The sequence below is a fragment of the Ciconia boyciana genome, chromosome 3 (genome assembly GCF_034638445.1).
Source record: "Ciconia boyciana chromosome 3, ASM3463844v1, whole genome shotgun sequence".
Taxonomy (NCBI): Eukaryota; Metazoa; Chordata; class Aves; order Ciconiiformes; family Ciconiidae; genus Ciconia; species Ciconia boyciana.
The window spans coordinates 127,608,419-127,628,062 of record NC_132936.1 but is presented as its reverse complement, the minus strand read 5'-3'; the positions used below and the strand labels follow the sequence as shown (position 1 = coordinate 127,628,062).

Sequence of the window (19,644 nt, the reverse complement as noted above, 5' to 3'; positions counted from 1 at the left end):
AGAGGCATTATATTCGCTTTGAAAAAAAGACAGAAGTATTCAATTGCCAAATATATTGTTCTGGTAAGTGTAACAGAAATGACTCTGGGTCTTGCCAGGTTACAAAGCTCCTGCCGCGTCGCAGTTAATGCCTATTGTTACTGCGGAGCACCCATGCTCCCGTTCAGGATCACCCCGCTTTGAAGTAGGTGAGGCGGGCTCCGCTCTTTCTTCTTTGCCTTTTTTCTTTCTTTTTTTTTTTTTATTTTTTTATTTTTTTATTCCCCAAAGCCCCAAGTCTGTGATTCAGGCTGGAAGCAGAGCCTTCAAAAGCAGCGGGGGAAATTTGGCAGGCGTCGACAGACACCCCCCCCCCCCCCCCCGAATTTGTGCTGCACAGTGCAACACGAGTAGTGCCGGCTCTGGCTAGAGACGCTCTGGGGTTGGATTGTTGGGTTCATGCCATATTTTGGATGACCTGGACATGGGTGGGGAGCGTCTGTGCTGCCACGAAATGTCAATGCAATGGATGTAGGAGGGTCGGAGAGCTGCCGAGTTTCAGAGCAGGGGTCTAGCCAGGTCGGGAATTCTCCAGCAAGGCCATGGGGATGCTCTCCCCACGCTTTTGCAGGTGAGGAGGTCTCCCGAGCCAGGCACAGGGTTTCTAGTCGCTACCCTGCAGTGGATCTCCCTTCCAAGCGGTTGCACGACTGTCCCTTGCGCCCCGGTACCCCTCCTGCACCCAGGGCATCCCTCGGGAAGGCGCTGGGGCAGAGCCGGTCCGCGCTCGGCAGCCGAGCCCGCAGACCTTCCCTCTGACGCTCCTTCTCCCAGCTTATGGATTTTATCCAATTTAAATGGCAAGGATTTAAAATGCCACCTGAGTTAAAAGGACCTGATTAAAACCGTAGCCTCATCATATTTCTTAAACATGCAGTTGCATTGCTGTATTTACATTAGTGTCAACTTTAATTTAAATTCTGCATAACTATATTTGCTCCCCTAAATTCATTCGCCGGGAACACAGCGCAAATTACTCTGCACTAACTGCACTTTCTCTTTGTCTATGGCGGAGTGGTTTGGAAATTAGCACCGTAAGTGAGTGGTGGGAAGTGTCATTCCGCCTCTTTAATGTCTCATTAATTAACCCGTCTGGGCCGGGAGCAGGTCGGTGCCCCGAGGTGGGCGAGATGCCGGCCCCGCTCTGGCGGGGATGACGCTGGGATGCTCTGCTTGGGCTGCTCGTAGGGCTGCTCCAGCTGAGCCCCGGGGCTCAGTCCTCACCCTTTCGGCCGGCGGGTTGGGCTCAGGTCGGCCGGGTTTGTCCCATTTTAGGGGCTGCTCCATAGCTGCCAGGTATGACGCTCAAGCTGTGGGCGAAACGGCAGAGCCTGAGCACCCAGAGCACCTGGGCACCCTAGAGCCCGAGCACCCTAACGTGAACACCAGCATCGGGTTTTCTGTAGCGCTGTGCCTTCGAAATGGAAATCAAATTGGACTCGACGATCCTTATGGGTCCCTTCCAACTTGAGGTATTCTACGAAATACAAATACAATTAAATAAAATAGAGTGCCTCAGCCGTGAGGGGTGATAAGGTGCCGTGAGGGGTGATAAGGTGCCTCTCGGGCATAAAAATACTGCCGCTGTGAAGTCCTAAAACCTCTTTTTTTGAGGGATTGCATGGCCAGAGACCTCTGGACCGCTACGATTCGCTTGCGCTGGGTTCGTCCCATGGACGCAGGGTCATCGGGCGCCGCAGCGTCCCCGGGCGCAGGGGACAGCCAGGTGCTGGGCGGCTGCAGGGACACGTGGGGTCAGCTCGTAAGGCAGTGCAGAGACAATAGGAGCCCTCCTGCTTTTCAGCCCGTCCTCCTGACCACCCACCAGGGAAGAAGAAGGGGAAAAGGGGAAAAAAAACCCACAAAACAAACAACAGAAAAACCCTCCTGTCGGTTTCTCAGGTTTTTGTGACAGAGGCAGTGTTTAAGCGCGGTGTTTCCTGCAGGTGTGCTCTGTGACTGCGAACGCTGAATGCGATCTCAGCCGGGCAGGCATTTTCTTTAGTCCTCAGCGTTTTGCCTTTTCACCTCGTAAAACCCTTTCAAGCTAAATAAACCTTACTACGACAGAACCGTGCGGCGCAGCCCGCCTCCCAAAACCGACAGCCTGGGGTAGGACAAAGAGTAAAAATAGCAAAGCGTCCCCATCGGCACCAGCGCTTAGCTCAGACTGCAAGACCAGTCTGTGCCGTAGCGCCCGGCCTTGCTCTGTATTTATTTTTAATTACAGCATTTGCCTGCCTGATCAGCAATGACGACATTAAAGCAAAACAAGTGGTCGCCCGGGCGGATTAGAGGAGGGAGGGTGATCTTCAGGGACACGGGGCGCAGGGAGGAGAGGGGAAGGGAGGCGGCTGGCTGCGTGCCGCAGGACCTGCCCCGGCAAGGCTATTGCCATCAGCACTTGCCATCGCTTATAGCCGGGCAGCAGGAGACAGATCCCACCGCTGCACTGCACGGGCAACGCACGCTTACGCTAGTAAAACACTCAAGGCTGGTTGTGCCTCGTGAAATATAAGAAACACCCCGTTTTGCAGCTCTGCGTTTGCAGCCCACCGCGGCAATGGCCTTTATCTTTCGGAGCATGGCGCTTCCGGAGCTGGGACCGCTTGCTCTGAACGAGGACGCGATCGCATGCGTGTGCGTAGGGGTGGACGGGGCCACGCGCGAGGAAACGCGTGCCTCGGTTTCTTTCCCAGCCGGGCAGCCCGCTGCGACTCGGTGGGAGAAGGGAGACCCGAGCAGGGGACAAGGGCAGGCGGTGACAGCGGCGGGTGCCCGGAAAGGGTTTCCTACCGTCCCCGCAGAAGCGAAAGCAAGCTGCGGGGGATGAGTTGCCCCCGAGCGCTGGCTGCCAGGTGGCCCTGGGGGCAAGTACAGCACCCGATACACCGGGGAGGGCATTTCGCGGGGGGAAATACAGTAAAGGCGAGGCGAGATTGGGGTGGATAAGTAGAAGGCCTGACTTAGCCGCGACTCCGCAGCTGTGCTCTTATCTGGCCGGAGGAAGAGGCTGAACAACAAAAGGGGCTAAGAAGCCGGGTTGATGCATGGGAAAGCCATTGGCCGAGCATTGTGGCTGCCCTTCTGCTGAGCAAATAGTTCAAACTGTTCATTCCCATCTCCTATTCTCTCCCTGGTACATTGTTTGTGTCCTTGCATTTCATTCTGCGAGGAAGATTGCTCTCTGGGCCTATAAGCAAACAGTCCAGAAAAGAGCCAACTATCCTCTCCTTTTCCCTGGAGAACTAGCATTTTTATTTCAGCTCCAAGCTGTCAAAGAGCTGGAGAGTTTATGTCAGTATCCTGAATTAATTGCTTTAAGCTGGAGCAGCCTATACCAGCCACCAAATGTCCAGAAGATGTTTATTAATAACGTTTCCTCTAGGTTTTGGGGGTTTTTTGTTCCAAGCTGTGCTCTCACATACAGTGCCCTCCATTCACCGCCCAGGCGGCGCGCCTGCCGCCGGGCGAGGGTGCCGAAATGAAAGCCGCTTATAGGGAATTAATAAAAGCTCCCGAGGTATTGTCAGCTCCGGTGCTCAACATGTCGGCACGGCGGGCACGGCCGGCGGCTGGGAAATCTCCCGTTAGGACTTTTCGGGCGACGGGAACAAGAGGAGGAAGATGAATTGCTGGAGGGATCGAGAAGGAGCGAGCCCTTGTTTAAACACAAATATCTTTGGTAATTAACAAAAGTGGCGAGGAAATTACTGATGGAAAAAAAACACATGAAAGGTAAATGGTTTTGTGTTTAAACATGATATATTTTAAAGTGTTCCCCAGCGTGAAAGTCCCTGTTTAAGGGAATGAAGTAATAAACCAATTTATATACCAATAGAAAGTCGAGATCCTGAGTGCCTTTGTGTAAATTTTCCACTTGACTTTTCATTATCTACCTGAACAAAATCAATCTATATGTATGGGATCAACATGCAATATGAGAGATAAAAGACGAAATAAATGTGCTTTGCATATCCCGCAGATAAAAGCCACTGGGCTCCAGGCGCTGCCTCCTTTCCAGGCAGATGCATTTTAGAAAATAAATCATTTTGCAAAGGAAAAGAGAGCAAAGCAGAGTGGTGCTTCTTAAGTGTTTACTCCCTCGCTTGAAATATTGATCCTGTCAAATGAACAGTGGTTAATAAGTAACTCAGGAAAAATATGCCGGCTCTCTCTTTGCTCCCTGCTGTAGCACGGACCCGTCGCTCGTCCCTCTCCGGCTCCCAGGCAGCGGAGCCCGGAGCGTCGTCGCTGCAGGCTGGACCTCTGGGCAGAGCCCGCATGTGCTTGCAGGGCCCTTTGCAGGGTGGACCAGGTTAAAAGGAAGGTGGCAGAGGCAGCAGAGTGGGGACAGATCCCCCACACCCTGCAGGAAGCCCTGAAACCCCAGGGCATTTCCGCATCTCAAGACTATCCGCATCCCAAACCCCGCCGCATCGCAAACCCTGCCACATCCCAAACTCCGCCGCATCCCAGACCCTGCCACATCCCAAACCCCGCCACGTCCCAAACCCTGCTGCCCCCCAAACCCTGCCACATCCCAAACCCTGCCACATCCCAAACCCTGCCACATCCCAAACCCCACCGCATCCCAAACCCTGCTGCATCCCAAACCTCACCACATCCCAAACCCTGCCACATCCCAAACCCCGCCGCATCCCAAACCCCGCCACGTCCCAAACCCTGCTGCATCCCGAACCCCGCCGCATCCCAAACCCCGCCGCATCCCAAACCCCGCTGCATCCCAAACCCTGCCACATCCCAGCCCCGTTCCTGATTCCTCATGGCCTTGCCTGCAAATGGAGATAGCATCCCATCGCATCGGGCGCTTGCACACTGAGATGGCTCACCCTTGCCTTGCCCCAGCAGGAGCCATTCCTGACCCAAAATATCCCCAGTTTCATCTGAGGGAAGAGTATTGCTGTCGGGTGGGGGATCAACTCTGCTCAATTGGGTTAAATGTGTAAAGCAGCGTAACGTTTCTGGGGCGTGGGAGCAGAGGACATAGCGCAGCACAAGGAAAATGCTCCCAATTTTTTAAAAAATGCATCCATGAGTACAGATTTTGCTCGAGCAGCCTCGGCACCCACCCCCAGTGAAACCAGGAGTTGCTGTGTTAAGAGCAGCTAAAAAAAAAAACTGCCCCTGCAATGTTGCAACCCGGAGGCTCGAGAGCCTGGAGCAAGTGCCCCGTCCTGCCGCCGCAGTTTGGGTGTCTTCTCCCTCCACCGACCCCTTCCCCTCCCCTCTCCCTCTCCCAGGACCCAGCGGGCGCTTGGCTTTTTGCTATGACAAAGCTCGTCTGATTTCATGAATCCCAACGTCGTGGAGAGCTGGGTAATAGCAGCCTCTTTTTTTTTTCTTTCTTTCTTTTTCTTTTTTTTTTATGGTTAGGTGAAGAGGCAGGAACTCCTCGTGGGTTGTTTTTTTTTTTTTTCCCTTTAGTAACAGGATATAGAAAAGGTTAAGAGGCACTTCAGCAGCTACAACCCCCTCTTGGGCACGGGGGGGTTCTTATTTCTGCGGAAACCCCGGCCCCGTTTCTGCAGCGGCAGAGCCTGTCACCCTGGTTGATGTATTCCTCCTCCTAGCATCCCCATGCCAGGGGAAAGCACGACAGCCCCGCTCCGGCCGTCGGGCAGGGAAGCACCTGCCTCCTGCTGATCTGATTTCTCTGAGGGTCTCTACACATCTCCTGGCTCTGGCAGCCGTGCCGCGGGGTTGGGCGTGGGCATTTCTCCGGGTCAGGCGTCGGATTTTTGCCCTTCCTTACGCAAAAGGCCCTTTCCAGCCTTTTTTCCTTCTTCTCCCGCTGAAAAATCCAGACAGGAGGGAAGCGATGGAGAAGGAGGGTGGGAAAGGAGCTGAAACAAAGAGAAAACCAGGGGCGAGCTGATGACTTTCCAAACCAAAGAGTTTGTCAGGATGCCCCCGAGAAACATGCTCTGGCGTTGGCTCAACATCTGCAGCTATTTTATTAGTTTGCTAATGATGTCCGAGATTGCACCCAGGGGTGACAGAAAGTCCTGGCAACCTCTTTTGAAACGAGCCTCCCTTTCTGCCCCCCGCCCCGCTGCCTCCCCCACGCAGGGCCGTTGGCTTTGTGTGTGTCCCCCCCCAGGCCATCAGCTCAGGAGCGATGCACAGCCCCGCGCAGGGCACTAAGGCAGCTACGCCGCTGCAAACCTCTCGCAAAGAAAATGGGTTCACGCATCCACACATCCGTCCCTTCCCATGGGACGCTCGGGATAGAAATATCCGCGCCATGTACAAGGAGTTACGCGGTGCGGAGGAAGTGGGGGCAGCTCCAAGGTGGGGCACGGTAGCAAAGCTGTGGCATAGGAAGGAGTTTAATAATCACTTTGGGGTATTTTTGGCTGTCGGAGTTTGTTCTCCTCTCCAAAGCCCTTCCTGAGCTTGCTCTTAGCACAGCACCAGCGTGCATCCCCCAAAGAGCTCTGCAAATTAATTCACTCCTCAACATTCTCAAGGTGCCGTTATGATTCCCCCCCCCCCCACTTTCTTGAAGCCTAAAAGGATCCATCCTGGCAAAGCACCTTCTTAAGCATCCTCCAGGCCAGGATAAGGCTTCTCCCCATCCCATCAAGAATTACTGGAGCATGACACAGGTATCGCACACGAGCACAGACACAAAGAAGCAATCGGAGATGGGAATCTGTGGCTTTAATAGGGGATGCATACACGGCAGCAGCACACTCGGTGAAGCCCAGAAGTTTGCCCCAGCTACCCCTGACACTGATTCCTTGTGCCATTATTAAAATAAATAAAAGAGAGCGAAGGGGAGTGTAAGTACAGGCAGCCAGGGAAGCACCGCGCGGCCGCTTCGCTGCATGCACAAGGCTGTCGGTGACAAGCAAAGCATTTCAAGGTCTCCAAAATCCTTCACTATCGATGCCTTCGGTACCGGGGTGGGAAGTAAAATCAGCACATTTACACTCCTCCGGGCTGTTGGCACTTGGTAGCTGTTTGCCAGCCGCAAAGGGATGAGACTCGTTCTTTTTACTGCTTGTGTGAGTCAAAAACCTGCGGAAAGCCACTCCGTCCCCAGCCAGGGGCGAGGACCTTGCTCCGGCTTTACATGGATGGCGCTGGCAGCGACGACGGTTTGGACAGGTAGAGATCTCCCAGCAGCAAGGATCTGGCTGCCAAAATCCGTGCTGCCTGCAGCAAACGGTGTGTCGAGGGCTTCCCTGCCCCGTGGCTTATAAAAAAACCCGGCCCCTGGCTGGTGGAGGGCAGCAGGAGGGACCTGCCGCTGTGGTCCTTGCCCGGTGCCCATCCCCGTGGCAGCGGGGCTGCCCACAGCCTCAGCCGGCTGCCGGCTGCTCGGTGCCTTTCCCCTGCCCTGCCGGGGGAACCAGCCCCTCGCTCCCGGGCCAGGGGGAAGCGGAGAGGGTGGAGCAGGAGTGAGGTGGGCTGTGAGGAGAGGAGCTGCTGGCATCGCGGGGGCGAAAGGGGAAGAAAGGAGGGAAAGGGACGAAAGGGAAAAAAGGGAAAGAAAGGGAAAAAAGGGAAAGAAACTGAAGAGGGGGAAGAAAGGGAAAGCTAAAGTGAGGAAAAGAAATGGGAAAAAAGGGGAAAGAAATGAAAAGAAAAGGAAAGAAATGGAAAGAAAGAAAGAGAAAGGGAAAGAAAAGGGAAAGAAAGGGAAAGAAATAGAATGGAAAAAAGAGGAAAGGAAAGGAAAGGGAAAGGAAAGGAAAGGAAAGGAAAGGAAAGGAAAGGAAAGGAAAGGAAAGGAAAGGAAAGGAAAGGAAAGGAAAGGAAAGGAAAGGAAAGGAAAGGAAAGGAAAGGAAAGGAAAGGAAAGGAAAGGAAAGGAAAGGAAAGGAAAGGAAAGGAAAGGAAAGGAAAGGAAAGGAAAGGAAAGGAAAGGAAAGGAAAGGAAAGGAAAGGAAAGGAAAGGAAAGGAAAGGAAAGGAAAGGAAAGGAAAGGAAAGGAAAGGAAAGGAAAGGAAAGGAAAGGAAAGGAAAGGAAAGGAAAGAGAAAAGAAAAAAAGGAAAGAAAACAGAAGAGAAGAAAAGGAAAGAAAGGGAAAAAAGAAAAGGAAAGAAAAGAAAGGGAAAGAAAAGAAAATGAAAGAAAGGGAAAGAAAGGGGGAGAAAAAGAAAAGAAAGAAAGGGAAAGAAAAGGAAAGAAAGAAAGCGAAAGAAAACGGAAGAAGAAAAGGAAAGCAAGGGGAAGAAAACGAAAGGAAGGAAAGGGAAAGGAAGGGGAGTAAAAGGAATAAGAGGCAAGGCAAGGGAAAGAGAGGCGGCCGGGGCGAGTGAAGGGCAGCGGGCCCGTCGCCTGCCCTCGCCGCTCGCCACCAGCCGGCGGCGGGCTGGCCCGGGCCCGCGGCTGCGGCAGCCCTCGGCGGGACGGGGCTGGCCCGCCCGCGCACACGCGTGTGCCCCACGAAACCCCCGCGGGCGGGGCGGGTGGGAGCAGAGCAGGAGCCCCCTCCCCGGCCCCGCTCCCGCGGCCCCCCGGGAGCCGCCTCCGCCGCGGTTGCGCTTTTTAAAAACTTTTTTTCCCTTTTTTTTCTTTTTTTCTTTTTTTTTTTTTTTACACGCAATTTCACGCCCGGCTGCACCTGCAAACATAACGGCCCGGCGGAGCCGCCGCCCGCCGCCCCGGCCCCCCCGCCGGCCCCCGCCGCCCCGAGCCGCTGCCCCGCCGGCGGCCGAGCCCCGCGCCCTCCCGCCGGCTTCCCAGCCCCTGGGGGGGCCTTTTCGTTAGCCCTGCCCGTGCCTCCGTTAGCCCGGAGCCCCACGGCCCAGGGGGGGCCGGGCCCCGCGGGCAGCAGCGGCTGAACAGACCGCTGTCCGTCTTTCCGTCCCTCCTTCCATGAAACCAACCATCCTCCCATCCAGCCACTTCTCCATCCATCCCTTCCTCCGTCCACCTACCCGTCCATCCCTACATCGAGCCCCGCATCCGTCCCTCCATCCCTCCTTCCCTCCATCCATCCCTCCCTGGATCCCTCCTTCCCTCCATCCATCCCTCCCTGGATCCCTGCATCCCTCCTTCCCTCCCTCCCTGGATCCCTGCATCCCTCCTTCCCTCCATCCCTCCATCCCTCCATCCCTCCATCCCTCCGTCCCTCCTTCCCTCCATCCCTCCTTCCATCTCCCCATCCCTTCACCCGCCCAAAACAACGTCCCGGGCTCGATGCAGCTTTTCCCGGCCCCACGGGCCCGATCCCCGGTGCCCTCGGCTGCTCAGCTGCGCGGCGGGATGGCGGGTCAAGCCCCTCCGACCCCCCCAAAAATCCTGCCCCCGTTGTTTAGAGCCGAGCGCCGGGTTTACAGGGGTGCTCCGCGGACCCCGGGTCTCTGGGGACAGCCCAGGGGACACAAGTGCTCCTTAAAGAACAGTTGGGGAAAAAAACCCAAAAATCCCACCAAAACCCACAGCCTGATTGGGGTGCCCGGCCGGGGCTGCGAGCGGACTCGGGTTTGGGGTTTTATTTTTCCTTTCTTTTTTTTGGTTTTTGTTTTTCCCCATAAAAATAACCACCTACCAAATTCACCTCTCCCCGCGCTCCCCCACCCCCGGCTCCGTCGGGAACGGGGAAATATTTCGCTCGCCGCCGTGGGAGCCCGAGCCTGAAAAACGACCGCAGCGAGAGAGCGAAAAACCAACCCCGAGCTCCTCTCCTCCCCGGAGCCCCGTTTTTAGCTCCGGTGGCGACGAAGCTGTCCCGTAAATAAGGAGCCGGCAGACTCTGCCTCATCCTTTAATATTTACTCTTTTGAAGGTTAGGCAGGGCAGAGGTAACAAACTTGGACGGATTTTTTTTTCCTCCTCCCCTTTTCCATCCTCTTCCCTACCTGGTTTTATGTGGTTTCTGGATTAATCTAGTGCGGAGCAGAAGCGGACTTTACCCGGCCGAAATATAGGATTAGGACTATTTCTAGAAGAAAGAGGATAGTGTGAACTGCCTTTAGCCTGCAATAGTCTAAAGCAGAATTACAGCTTGTAAAATAGGTCTCCATCAGTTTCCCAGGAGACGAGTTAAGCCCTACTTGGGTGTTCCAGCCCTTTTTAAAACCAGCAATAATTAGACTCATCTCACCCCCGAGTTGTCCGGTGTTGGGTTTTTTTTTCTTGTTGTTGTTGTTGTTGTTGTTGTGCTGTGGGGTTTTTTTTGTTTTAAGATCAGCGGTAAATGCACGTTTGCCTGCAATGCTGCCGGCGGGCGCGGGCAGGGCGGGCAGGGCGGGAGGCGGTCGGGGCTCTTGGGTGCCGGCATTTTTCCCCTCTCCCCGCGAACGAGAAGTCAGGAATAAAAAATATATATGTCTATATATTGAAATAACTAAATGGGAGGCGAGCGGCTGGGTCGGGGCTGGGTCGGGGGCTCGGGCCGGCGGCTCCCGTCGCCGCGGAGGTGCCCAGCCCGCTTGGCCCCCCCCCGCCCGCAGCCCCCCTGCCCGATGCCTCACGCCCGCCGTGGGACGGACTCGGTCCCCCGAGAAATAAAGCTGCCTTTGGGGGGAATTAACGGCCGAGACGGAGCCCAGCGCTCTGCCCCGCCGTCGGCCGGGGAAACGCGAGCCGGGGGGCTTGAGGAGGCAGGGGATGCCCGGCTGCAGGGGCAGGGGAAAAAACCGGCCGGGGTCGCGGGCGGGGAGGCAGCGTGTCCCCCCCGCCGGTACCGCTGCGCCGGGAGCGGGGGACACCGCGGGGCCGGGGCCGCGGGGCTGAACCTCCCTGCCCCGTCTGGCCCGGGCCGGCGGCGGCCCCGGGGAGGGACGCGGGATGCCCCGGGGTGCGGCGGGGCCGGGGCTGGCCCCTTCCCACTCGCGTCCCCCTCCCCGCGCGGGCGACAGGCCTTTAATGACAAGTAATTGGCGAGCGCGGAGAGCTGCATTACGAGCGGGCCGGGCGGCTATGAATTATTGAGAGCCCATTAGCCGCCGAGCGCCTTCCCCTCTTGCCGGGGAGATGTCACCCGGCACAGCGGCGCGGGGCCGGGGCCACACGCACACGCACACGCACACGCACACGCACGCACATCCCCGCTCCTGCCCTCGCCTTCCCGGGCTCGGATACCGCGGCCCCGGCCTGCGGCCGGAGCGAGGACCCGGCCCCGGGGCCACGTCCCCTCCCCGGGCCCTACAGCCCCCGCGGGACGCACCCCGGCGGGCGCCGCCCCGCTCCTTCCCCGCGTGGGCGATGCCACTCCTGTCCGTGTCCGTGTCCGGTGCGGGCGTGCAGAGCGGGCCGGCTTCGGGAAGGGCCGCCGTCCCCGCCGAAGCTCCCGTTTTCCCCCTGTATCGAGGAAATGCGGGCGGGGGATCTTTCTTTTTTCCCCCCTATTTTTTTGCCCACGCGGGTGCGGGCAGCCGGGCCGGGTCCTGCCTGCTCAGCCGGCAGCGGCAGCGGCACCGGCGCTTTCCCGGTGCCACGGCCACGGGAGAAATGCCCCTCCGCGGGGCGGACACGGCGCGCTCGCTCCCAGCCCGGAACAAAAGAGTGCCACGGAGCCGGGGAGGACAACGAAGGCAAAAAAAGGGGGGAAATAAAAGACGAAAAAATAAGAACAAAAAGTAAGAAACCGGCTGGCCGGCTCGGGGGAGCGGGCGAAGGGCGGGCGGCCGGTCCCGCACGTCCCCGTCCCTCTCCCACCCGCCTCCGACCGGGCCGCAACGACCCGTCCCCCCGGCAAGGGCCTTCGGGGCTGCCCCGGGCCGGCACGGCTCTCCCCGCCCGCCCGGCCCCGGCCGCCCCCCGCTCCCGCCGGGGCTGCCCCCCGCCCCCCGAAACCAGCCCTTCCCCCCCCCCCCCGCTCGGCGCCGCGCTTTGCCCTCCTGAAACGGCTCCGCGGCTGGGAGAGGAGCGGCGGGGCCGGGACCCCCCAAAACCCGGGGAAGAGGCGGCGGGGAGCATCCGGCCCCCCGCGCCCCCGGTCCCCGCCGCCCCGGCCGGGCCGCGTCCCTCGCCCCGCTCTCCCCGCCGGCCCTAAGGCGAGCCGAGGAGGAGGAGGAGGAGAAGGAGGAGGAGGAGGAGGAGGAGGAGGGATGGAGGGGAAGCTGAAGGTGGGAGCTCGAAGAGAAGGAGAAGCAGGAGAGGGAGCGGCGGGTGTCACCTACCTGCGCCCCGGCCGCCGGCCCGGCCGCCGCGCCCCGGCTCTGCGGGCGCTGGAAGCATCCCTGCATTTATTGGAGCTGAAACTGTGCTACTGTTGACTTTAGCACAAAGCAAAGATTTCGCTGCCCGCTAGTTTAAAAATGAATATTTTACCAAGATATCGATCAGCTTTATAAAATTCAGTTAAGCACAATGGCTCAAAAGGAGGGGGGGGGGGGAAGGAAAGGGACGCAATATAATATCTGTGTAAATTTGCTGAAGTATGACGTGGTGTTGAAAGTTTACCCTCCTGGAATTTGGATCTAGATTTCCCCCCCCTTCTTTTTTTTTTTTTTTTTTTTTTTTGTTTACTGACTTTGTTTATTCACAGATCACGGTTGCTTAAACCGGCAGGAGCAGAATGCGCTTGCAGTAAGGCTGGGGGCGGGCGAGTTGGGTGGGGAGGGGGAGAGAAGGATGCCGGGGGAGTCAAGGCGAAGCAACACCCGCCAGCGCGGGGAGTTTGGGGTTTTTTTCCTTTTCCCCCCCTCTCCCCCAAGTCCCCATCCTTGCATTTCAGCGTGAACGCGGCCAGAGGAAGGGGAAAAGAAGGAAAAAAATAATAATAAAAGAGGAGGAGGGGGGACGGCGAGACCTGCTTCTGGAGCGGGCGCGGCGTCGTGCCGGTGCCCGGCCGGCGGGGCCGGGGCCGGCGCGGCGCGGAGCAGCGGCCGGGGCGCGGCGGGAGGGGGGGGCAGGGGCTCGGCCCGCCGCCCTCGCCCCAAACCGGCGGCACCCCCGCGCCCGTGCTCCTTCCCCGCGGGAGCCTTTTATGTGCTAATGAAACACATTGCATGCCTTGGTTCACAACGTGTGTGTCCTTGCCGTATAGAGACGGACAGATTTCTGGCTGGATCCCGGTTTTGTTTTTGGGAGGGTTTTTTTTTCCTCCCCTCTCCCCCCCCCCGCCCCCTTCTCCCCTTTTCTCTTCCCGCGGACAATGCGGAATTTTAAGAAGGATTTGAATGTTATTTCGGAAAGCAACATCTATGACTGCCGTAAACGCGTGGGAAAAACAACAAGTGGTTGGGCAGCCGGGCAGGGTATTTACGGTGGGGAAGGGGGGGAGAGAAATGAAAATAAGCCCGGCCGGGCTCGGAGCGGCCGGAGGTGTTGGAAGGCAAACTCAAAAGCTCTCCGCTTTTTCGCCGCCGGTTTACCCCCCCGCGGAGGTACCGGGGTGTTCCCCCGGCCCGCCCCGGGAGGGAACGGGATGCGCTGCCTCTCCCAGCCCCGATCCCCCCCCCCCCGGTGGCCACTGCCCGGCGACTGCGGGGCGAGTCGCCTTCCGTCCAGGCTCCCCCGAGCGAAAGGGGCTCCCCGCTCCCGGCCCCCCGCAGGGCTTCGCGGGGGGGCACCGGCTCCCCGAGCCCCGGGCCGGCTCCGCACCGGGCCGAGCCCCTCCGAGGGAGAGCGGCGGGGAGCTCCGGGCCGGCACGGCCGCGCCGTCGGGGCGGCACGGCCGGGGCTGGCGGGGGCGGCGGCGGGAGGGGAGGCCCGGGCCGGGCGGCGGCGACGGGCGAGTCCCGGCGGAACAGAGATTCAGGGGAAAAAAAACCGCCAATAACACTTTAATATAGTTCTGTGAAAATCTGGCTAGTCGCTACCAGAATACACATTTATAAGCCATAAATAAAGCATACAGAAACGATAAATTAATCGGATCCAAGTAGTTTACTCTCCCGGTAACATCAAGCGTTTGTTTCAATTACAACGATCTATCCTGACTTTTTTTTTTTATTTTTAAATTTTTTTTGTAGGTTTTTTTTTTTCTCTCCCCCCCCTCCCCCTTTTCCCCCCCCTTTTTACAACGTTACAAGAGTTTTGGTCCTCGGATTCAAAACTAGCATGGGTTTCACACTGAAGGAGGGTTTCGTTTTGTTTGCATTTGTTGTTTTGTTGTTTTTTTTTTCCTCATCACTTCCACACAAAAAAATAGATATATTTATACCTCCTTGCGACGACGACAACGGAAAAAAAAATAAGCCCAACAGAAACCCCGCTCTCCCCGTCCCCTCGCCCCCAACCCGCCCCTCCCCACCAAAACAAACCACCCCACAAGGCAAACCAAGGGAATCGCAGCCCCCCCGGGCACGGGTGGCTCTGGGCCGGGGCGGGGGGATGACCGACACGCCTGCCCTTGGCGTGGGCCGAGATGCTTGCGAGACACACGGCTGCTGTTTCCCGAACGGATGCAAACATCTGGAGCCAACGGAAAAAAAAAAAAAAAGGATATATATATATATGTATATGTACCGTGCTCGACAGCGTTCATAGTCCATCGCTCTGCTAGGGGGCTGCGCGGGATACGGGGGGCTTTCCCCCCTGCTCGGGGGAGGTTTTCCCCTCGCCCCGTTTAGGAGGAGTTCATGATGGGCCGGGAATACACACCTTGGTAGTAAGAAGTCTCTCCGGCTAAAGGGGAGGACTCTAAGCCGTTTTTGTTCGTTACGGGCCCCATGGCCAGGCTGCCGGGCATGGGCGAGGCGTAGCCCGAGTAGTGCATCACCTGCTCGTAGGCCTTCAGGTCCATTTTGTGGTGGTGGTGGTGGTGGTGGTGAGGGTGGTGGTGCTGCTGCTCGGAGGAGGACATCAGGTTGTTGATGGAGAAGGGGTGGTTGAAGGCGTAGTGGTGCTCGGGCTTGAGGTGGGCGTCGTGGGGCAGGCCGGCGTGCGGGGGGGCCAGGAGGTGCTGGGCCGGCGATGCCGCCGGTTCCCCGGGGCTCAGCCCCGGCGTGCCCTTCAGGTCGGCCAGGGCGCGCTTGTGGTCCTGGCACGGCGAGGCGCTGGCCGGGGACTCGGCGCCGGCCGAGCCCTCGGAGCCCCCCGAGGAGCTGCCTTCCCCCAGGGGCTGGCTGGGGGGCTGCCCGGGCCCCTTCTTGCCCCCGCCGCCCGCCCCGCCGCCTGCCCCACCGCTGTCCTTGGCGGCCAGCTGCTTCTCGCACTTGAAGCGCTTCTGGCGGCGCAGGTAGCAGCCGTTCTCAAACATGTTGCCCGAATCGGGGTGCAGCGTCCAGAAGGAGCCTTTGCCCGGCTTGTCCGGGGAGCGGGGCACCTTGAGGAAGCAGTCGTTGAAGGAGAGCGAGTGGCGGATGCTGTTCTGCCAGCGCTGCTGGTTCTGGCGGTAGAAGGGGAAGAGGTCCATGATCCACTGGTAGATCTCGCTCAGCGTCAGCATCTTGTTGGGCGACTGCTGGATGGCCATGGTGATGAGGGAGATGTAGGAGTAGGGCGGCTTGGCGTGCGTGTAGCTCCGCCGGTAGGTCTTGGGGTCCCGCGAGCGGTTGAGGTTGGATTGCCCGTAGATGGGGCTCATGGAGTTCATGTTGGTGTAGGGGGCCAGGGCGTTCATGGAGCCCGCTTGGCCCCCCATGGGGCTCATGCTGGGGCTCAGGTGGGCGCCCATCCCCGCCACGCCGGCCGAGCCCATGCCGGGCATGGCCCCCGCGCCCGGGGACATGCCGGTGAGCGAGGGGCTCATGCCCGTGTTGGCGTAGGACATGTTCATGGAGGTGGCAGCCGTCATGTTGGCCGTGGTGCTCATGGCCGACATGGTCATGTACGTGTTCATGCTGTTCATGCCCAGCCCCGCGTTCATGTTGCTCACCGAGGAATAGCTCTGCAGGGGCAAGCGAGAGAGAGGAGGGAGATTTGGGGAGGGGACGGGGAGGAGGCAGGTGGGCAGCCCTGTCGGGGGCGACGGCAGCCGGGCGAGCGGGGAGCGGTGGGGGGACACCCCCAGCCCAGCCCGGATCGCCGCGGGCGAGAGCCTCTGCAGCCCCGGGGCTCCGTGCCCCGCGGGGCGGGAAGGGTTAAATCCCGGGGCGGGGGGCTTGTTTTTCTGGTTAAGGAAAAACAAATACATATATATATATATATATATATATTAAAAAAGAGACGGGATGGCAGCAAGGTCGGCGGATCCGTCCTGGAAAGGGGAGTTGGAGGAAGGGGAAGGAACATCCCTGCCCGGAGCGAGGAAAAGACCGGGGGGCGGGGAGGGGGGGGAAGGAAAAAATAGCGAGCGGCCGCCCGGCAGCCCCCCGCTGCCCCGCGCCCCCCGGGACCCCCACCCGCGCTGCCCCCGCGCCGCCGCCGCGCCCCTGCCCGCGCCCGGCGCAGCCCTGCCCGCAGCGGGCACCGCCGCGGAGCCCCCCGACGCCGTCTGATGCCGAAGTTAATCGTGTCCGGGGGCTGGCACGGCGGGGGGACCCCGGCCGGGGCCGGGGCGGGCCGGGGCGGGGGGCGGCGGAGCCCCCGCTCCCTTCCTTACCTCGGGCTCCCCGTAGTAGTTGCTCCAGTCCGTGTGCTCATGGCCTTCCATTTTCACCGCTCCCAGCATACTGGAAGTGGAGTGCATGGCAGTTTAAAATTTAACAGCCACAACAAACGACGACAGAGAGCAACCCAAAAAAAAAAAAAAAAAAAAGTCCCCAGCCCTCCCTCCCCTCCGTCGGAGCCTCTGGAGGAGGAGGAAGAGGAGGGAGGGAGGAAGGGGGGGGGGGATCGAGCGGCGCTGGGGCTGGGGTTTTTTTTTTCGCTGCTGCTCCTTGGGTGGGTTTTCGCAGTGCTTCGCGGCGAAGAGTCGCCCGGAGGCGATGGAGGAGCCGGAGGAGGAGGAGGGAGGAGGGAGGAAGAAGAGGAGGAGGAGGAAGAGGAGGACAAGTGCTGCAGTGACGTGGGTGCCCGAGTGATATAGCACGGAGCGGCCGGGCGAGCCTCCAATCCCCAGGTCCTCGGCTGCCCATTTGAATAATCAGCTCACACCTAGGCGGGAGAGGCTCCTCCGCGGCCCCCCGCGCACCTATCCGCACCCCGCCGCCGAGCACGGGGGACCCGGCAGCACCCCCCCCGCCCCGTGCCCGGGCTCCCCCCGACTTTGCAGGGAGATCCCGTGGGAGCCGATTTCCATCACGCACCCCCCCCCCGCCGCCCCGGGCAGCCCCGACGGGAGCCGGCCTCCCCCAGCACCCCCGACGGGAGGCAGCTCCCGGCCCGGCCCGGCCCAGCCCGGCCCGGCCCGGCCCGGCCCCACGCACCTTTTCTCCCCGCCCGCGGCTGCTCGGCGGAGCCCCCGGCCCCGGGGCTGGGGCCGCCGCCCGCCCGGCCGTGCCCCGGCTCTGCCCCGCCGGCGGGCCCGGCAGCCGCCGCTCTGGCTCTTCCCCGGGCTCCGGCTCAGGTACCTGCAACAAATTCGTAACTAAAACAAACAGGGAGGCGGGAGGCGGCGGGGCGGCGCGGCGGGCGGCGCGGGAGAAGCGCCGTCGGGGGCCCGGGGCTCCCCCGGCGCCGGGCCGGGCGGTGCGGGGTCCCGGTGGGCGCCGTCGGGGCAGCGCCGCCGCTCCCGCTGCCGAGACGCCCCGGAGGGGGGGAAGGAAGGACGGAAGGACGGACAGACGGACGACAAACACCCCCCGGCTCCAAAACCCACCCGGCCCCGCCGCCCGCCCCATCGGCGCTGCGGCCGCGTCGGCTCCCGCCGGGGTCCGGCCGGCGGAGGGGGACCGAGCGCGGGTCCTTCCCCGGCGGGGGGGAGCGGGGGGTTCCCTCCACCTCCACCTCCACCCCCCCGGCATGGCCGGGCCGTGCCTGCCCCGCAGCGTCCCTGCCCCGCCTGCCCCCCCGGCGCCGAGGCTCGGCCCCGGCCCCGGCCCCGGCCCCGGCCGCGGCCCCGGCCGCCTCCACCGCGCCCGGGGATTTGGGGATTGCCTCTTTCACAGAGGTACCTATAGGTACCCGCCGTCCAAAGAAACCCCATCAACCGCCGGGGCTTGGGTTTTTTTTCCATTTCTTTCTTTCTTTCTCGCCCCCGAGGCGGGCGGGGGGGAAGCCCCATCGATCGGGGAAGGCTGGCGATAGTTTTTAAATATTAAAAACTATTCCATACAAGCCCACCGGAGAGCAGGATTTCACCCAGCCGCGGGGCTCCCGCTCTGGAGGAGCCCTAACCCCCCCGCGGGATTCTTCCCCGGGCCCCAGCACCCTCAGGACTGATCGCCGAACGACAACAACCCCACCGGCTCCAGGAGGGCACGCTCCTATCGCGATAGCCGCCGCGACAGCGGCAGCCCGCCTCCCTCCCACCCCAGCCCCTCTTTCGGGGATGCGGGGGTTGGCTGTTGGGGTATGGCCCGAGGGGGGCCGCCCCCTCCGGGGGGGGTACCCCCAAAAGCGAGGGGAGCGGCGGTGTCCCCGCCGGGAGGGGCCCGTCCCGCCGTCCCGGCGGCTAAAAGCGGTGGCGGGGCGCCCCCTGTCGCCTGCTGTCCCCGGGCCCGCAGGGCCGGGGGTGTGGGGGGGGACACCCCGGGGGACCCCCGGGGGCCGCCGTGCGGGTGCTGCATCCCCCGGGGCGGGGGTCTCACTCCAAACGGCCCCGCAGGCTCCTCTCCGCAGGAGGCGAGAGAGGCTTTTCCCGGGGGGAGCAGCCTGCCCGCGCCCGGTGTTTTGTAGTCACCCCCGATCACCCACCCTGGGCGACGGCTGAAAGGGGCTCCTGGGCTGGGTGCACCCCGGGGCTGACTTAGCACAGCCCGAGACAGGGCTCTCCCACCTAACGCACCCCCACAGAGCTTTTTGCTCCTTTGGAGTAACAGTCAGAAGGCTCAGGAAGGGAGAATTCAGGGAGACTTCAGTAAAATTAGCGACGTGGCTACTGGGGACGACGAACATCACCAGTTCAAAGATCCTGTCCGCTCAGCTCCCCGCTTGCGGCTGACTGCGGCCGTTCAGGGTAAGGTGTGGTTAGCTTTAGCATCATTTTTTCCCTCTGAACACGAGGTGCGGGAGGTGAGCGTGTGTTTTCAGCGTGGCTGGATTTGGTACAGAACTTCCCGGCGAGCTCCGTAGGAGGAGGAGAGAGGCCGTAACGAGAACGTCCCCGTGCAATAAACTCACCCACCTTCAGGCCTTCGTCCTGCCGCGGCACAGATGTTAGCGTGCTCCGAGCACGTCTGGCACCTCAGCACGAGGAGTGGCGGGAGGCTAACGCACGCCCAGAGCTCTGCGGGTCCCAGTCTCGCACCGCTCTTTATGAAGTGCCGTTTCCCCCTCGGGTCAGCAGGACTTTGAATTTTGGTGCCACCGAAGATGAGGTTTTTCTACCTCTCGTCACCTCCCTTGTGCATGGACTGGAAGCTGCGGAGCGGCAACGGAGAGTTGCCTTCATGAGAGTCCTGTTCACTTGGATTTTGACCCAAAATGTTCACTTGAGGCCACCCCTCGGCTACAGAGGATGTTCCTACTGGATGTTGCTCCAGCCCCGACTCTTAAATCCGGCTTTGCCTTCTTGGTCTGCTATTGCACCCTTCACTGTCTGTCCCACGACCCAAGTCTCTCGCCCTGCCCGGGACATGAAGGACCTTCCATGCAGCGTGCGTCGGACGAGGAGAAGCTCTCCTCGTCCGACACGTCCCCTGTGTCGCGAGGAACGGTGGTGTCCCTCCTGGTCTGCGTGCCCAGAGCGTC

General features: G+C 60.3%; 1 protein-coding gene across 2 annotated transcripts; it reads right to left on the bottom strand.

The window, feature by feature from the left end:
• Nucleotides 1–14,401: 14,401 nt before the first annotated feature.
• FOXA2 (forkhead box A2) lies at nt 14,402–19,185 on the bottom strand. Of its 2 annotated transcripts, XM_072858620.1 has the most exons (4): nt 19,079–19,185; nt 17,220–17,363; nt 16,454–16,523; nt 14,402–15,799 (listed from the first exon to the last, which is right to left on the bottom strand). In XM_072858620.1, exons 3-4 carry the CDS (start codon nt 16,520–16,522, stop codon nt 14,537–14,539), a joined length of 1,332 nt encoding a protein of 443 aa, XP_072714721.1. In that variant the 5' UTR covers nt 16,523; nt 17,220–17,363; nt 19,079–19,185; the 3' UTR covers nt 14,402–14,536. The 2 variants fall into 2 exon arrangements, with proteins under 2 accessions (XP_072714721.1, XP_072714720.1); XM_072858619.1 differs by lacking the exons at nt 17,220–17,363; nt 19,079–19,185 and having other exon boundaries at nt 16,454–16,540.
• Between the last annotated feature and the right edge of the window lie 459 nt (nt 19,186–19,644).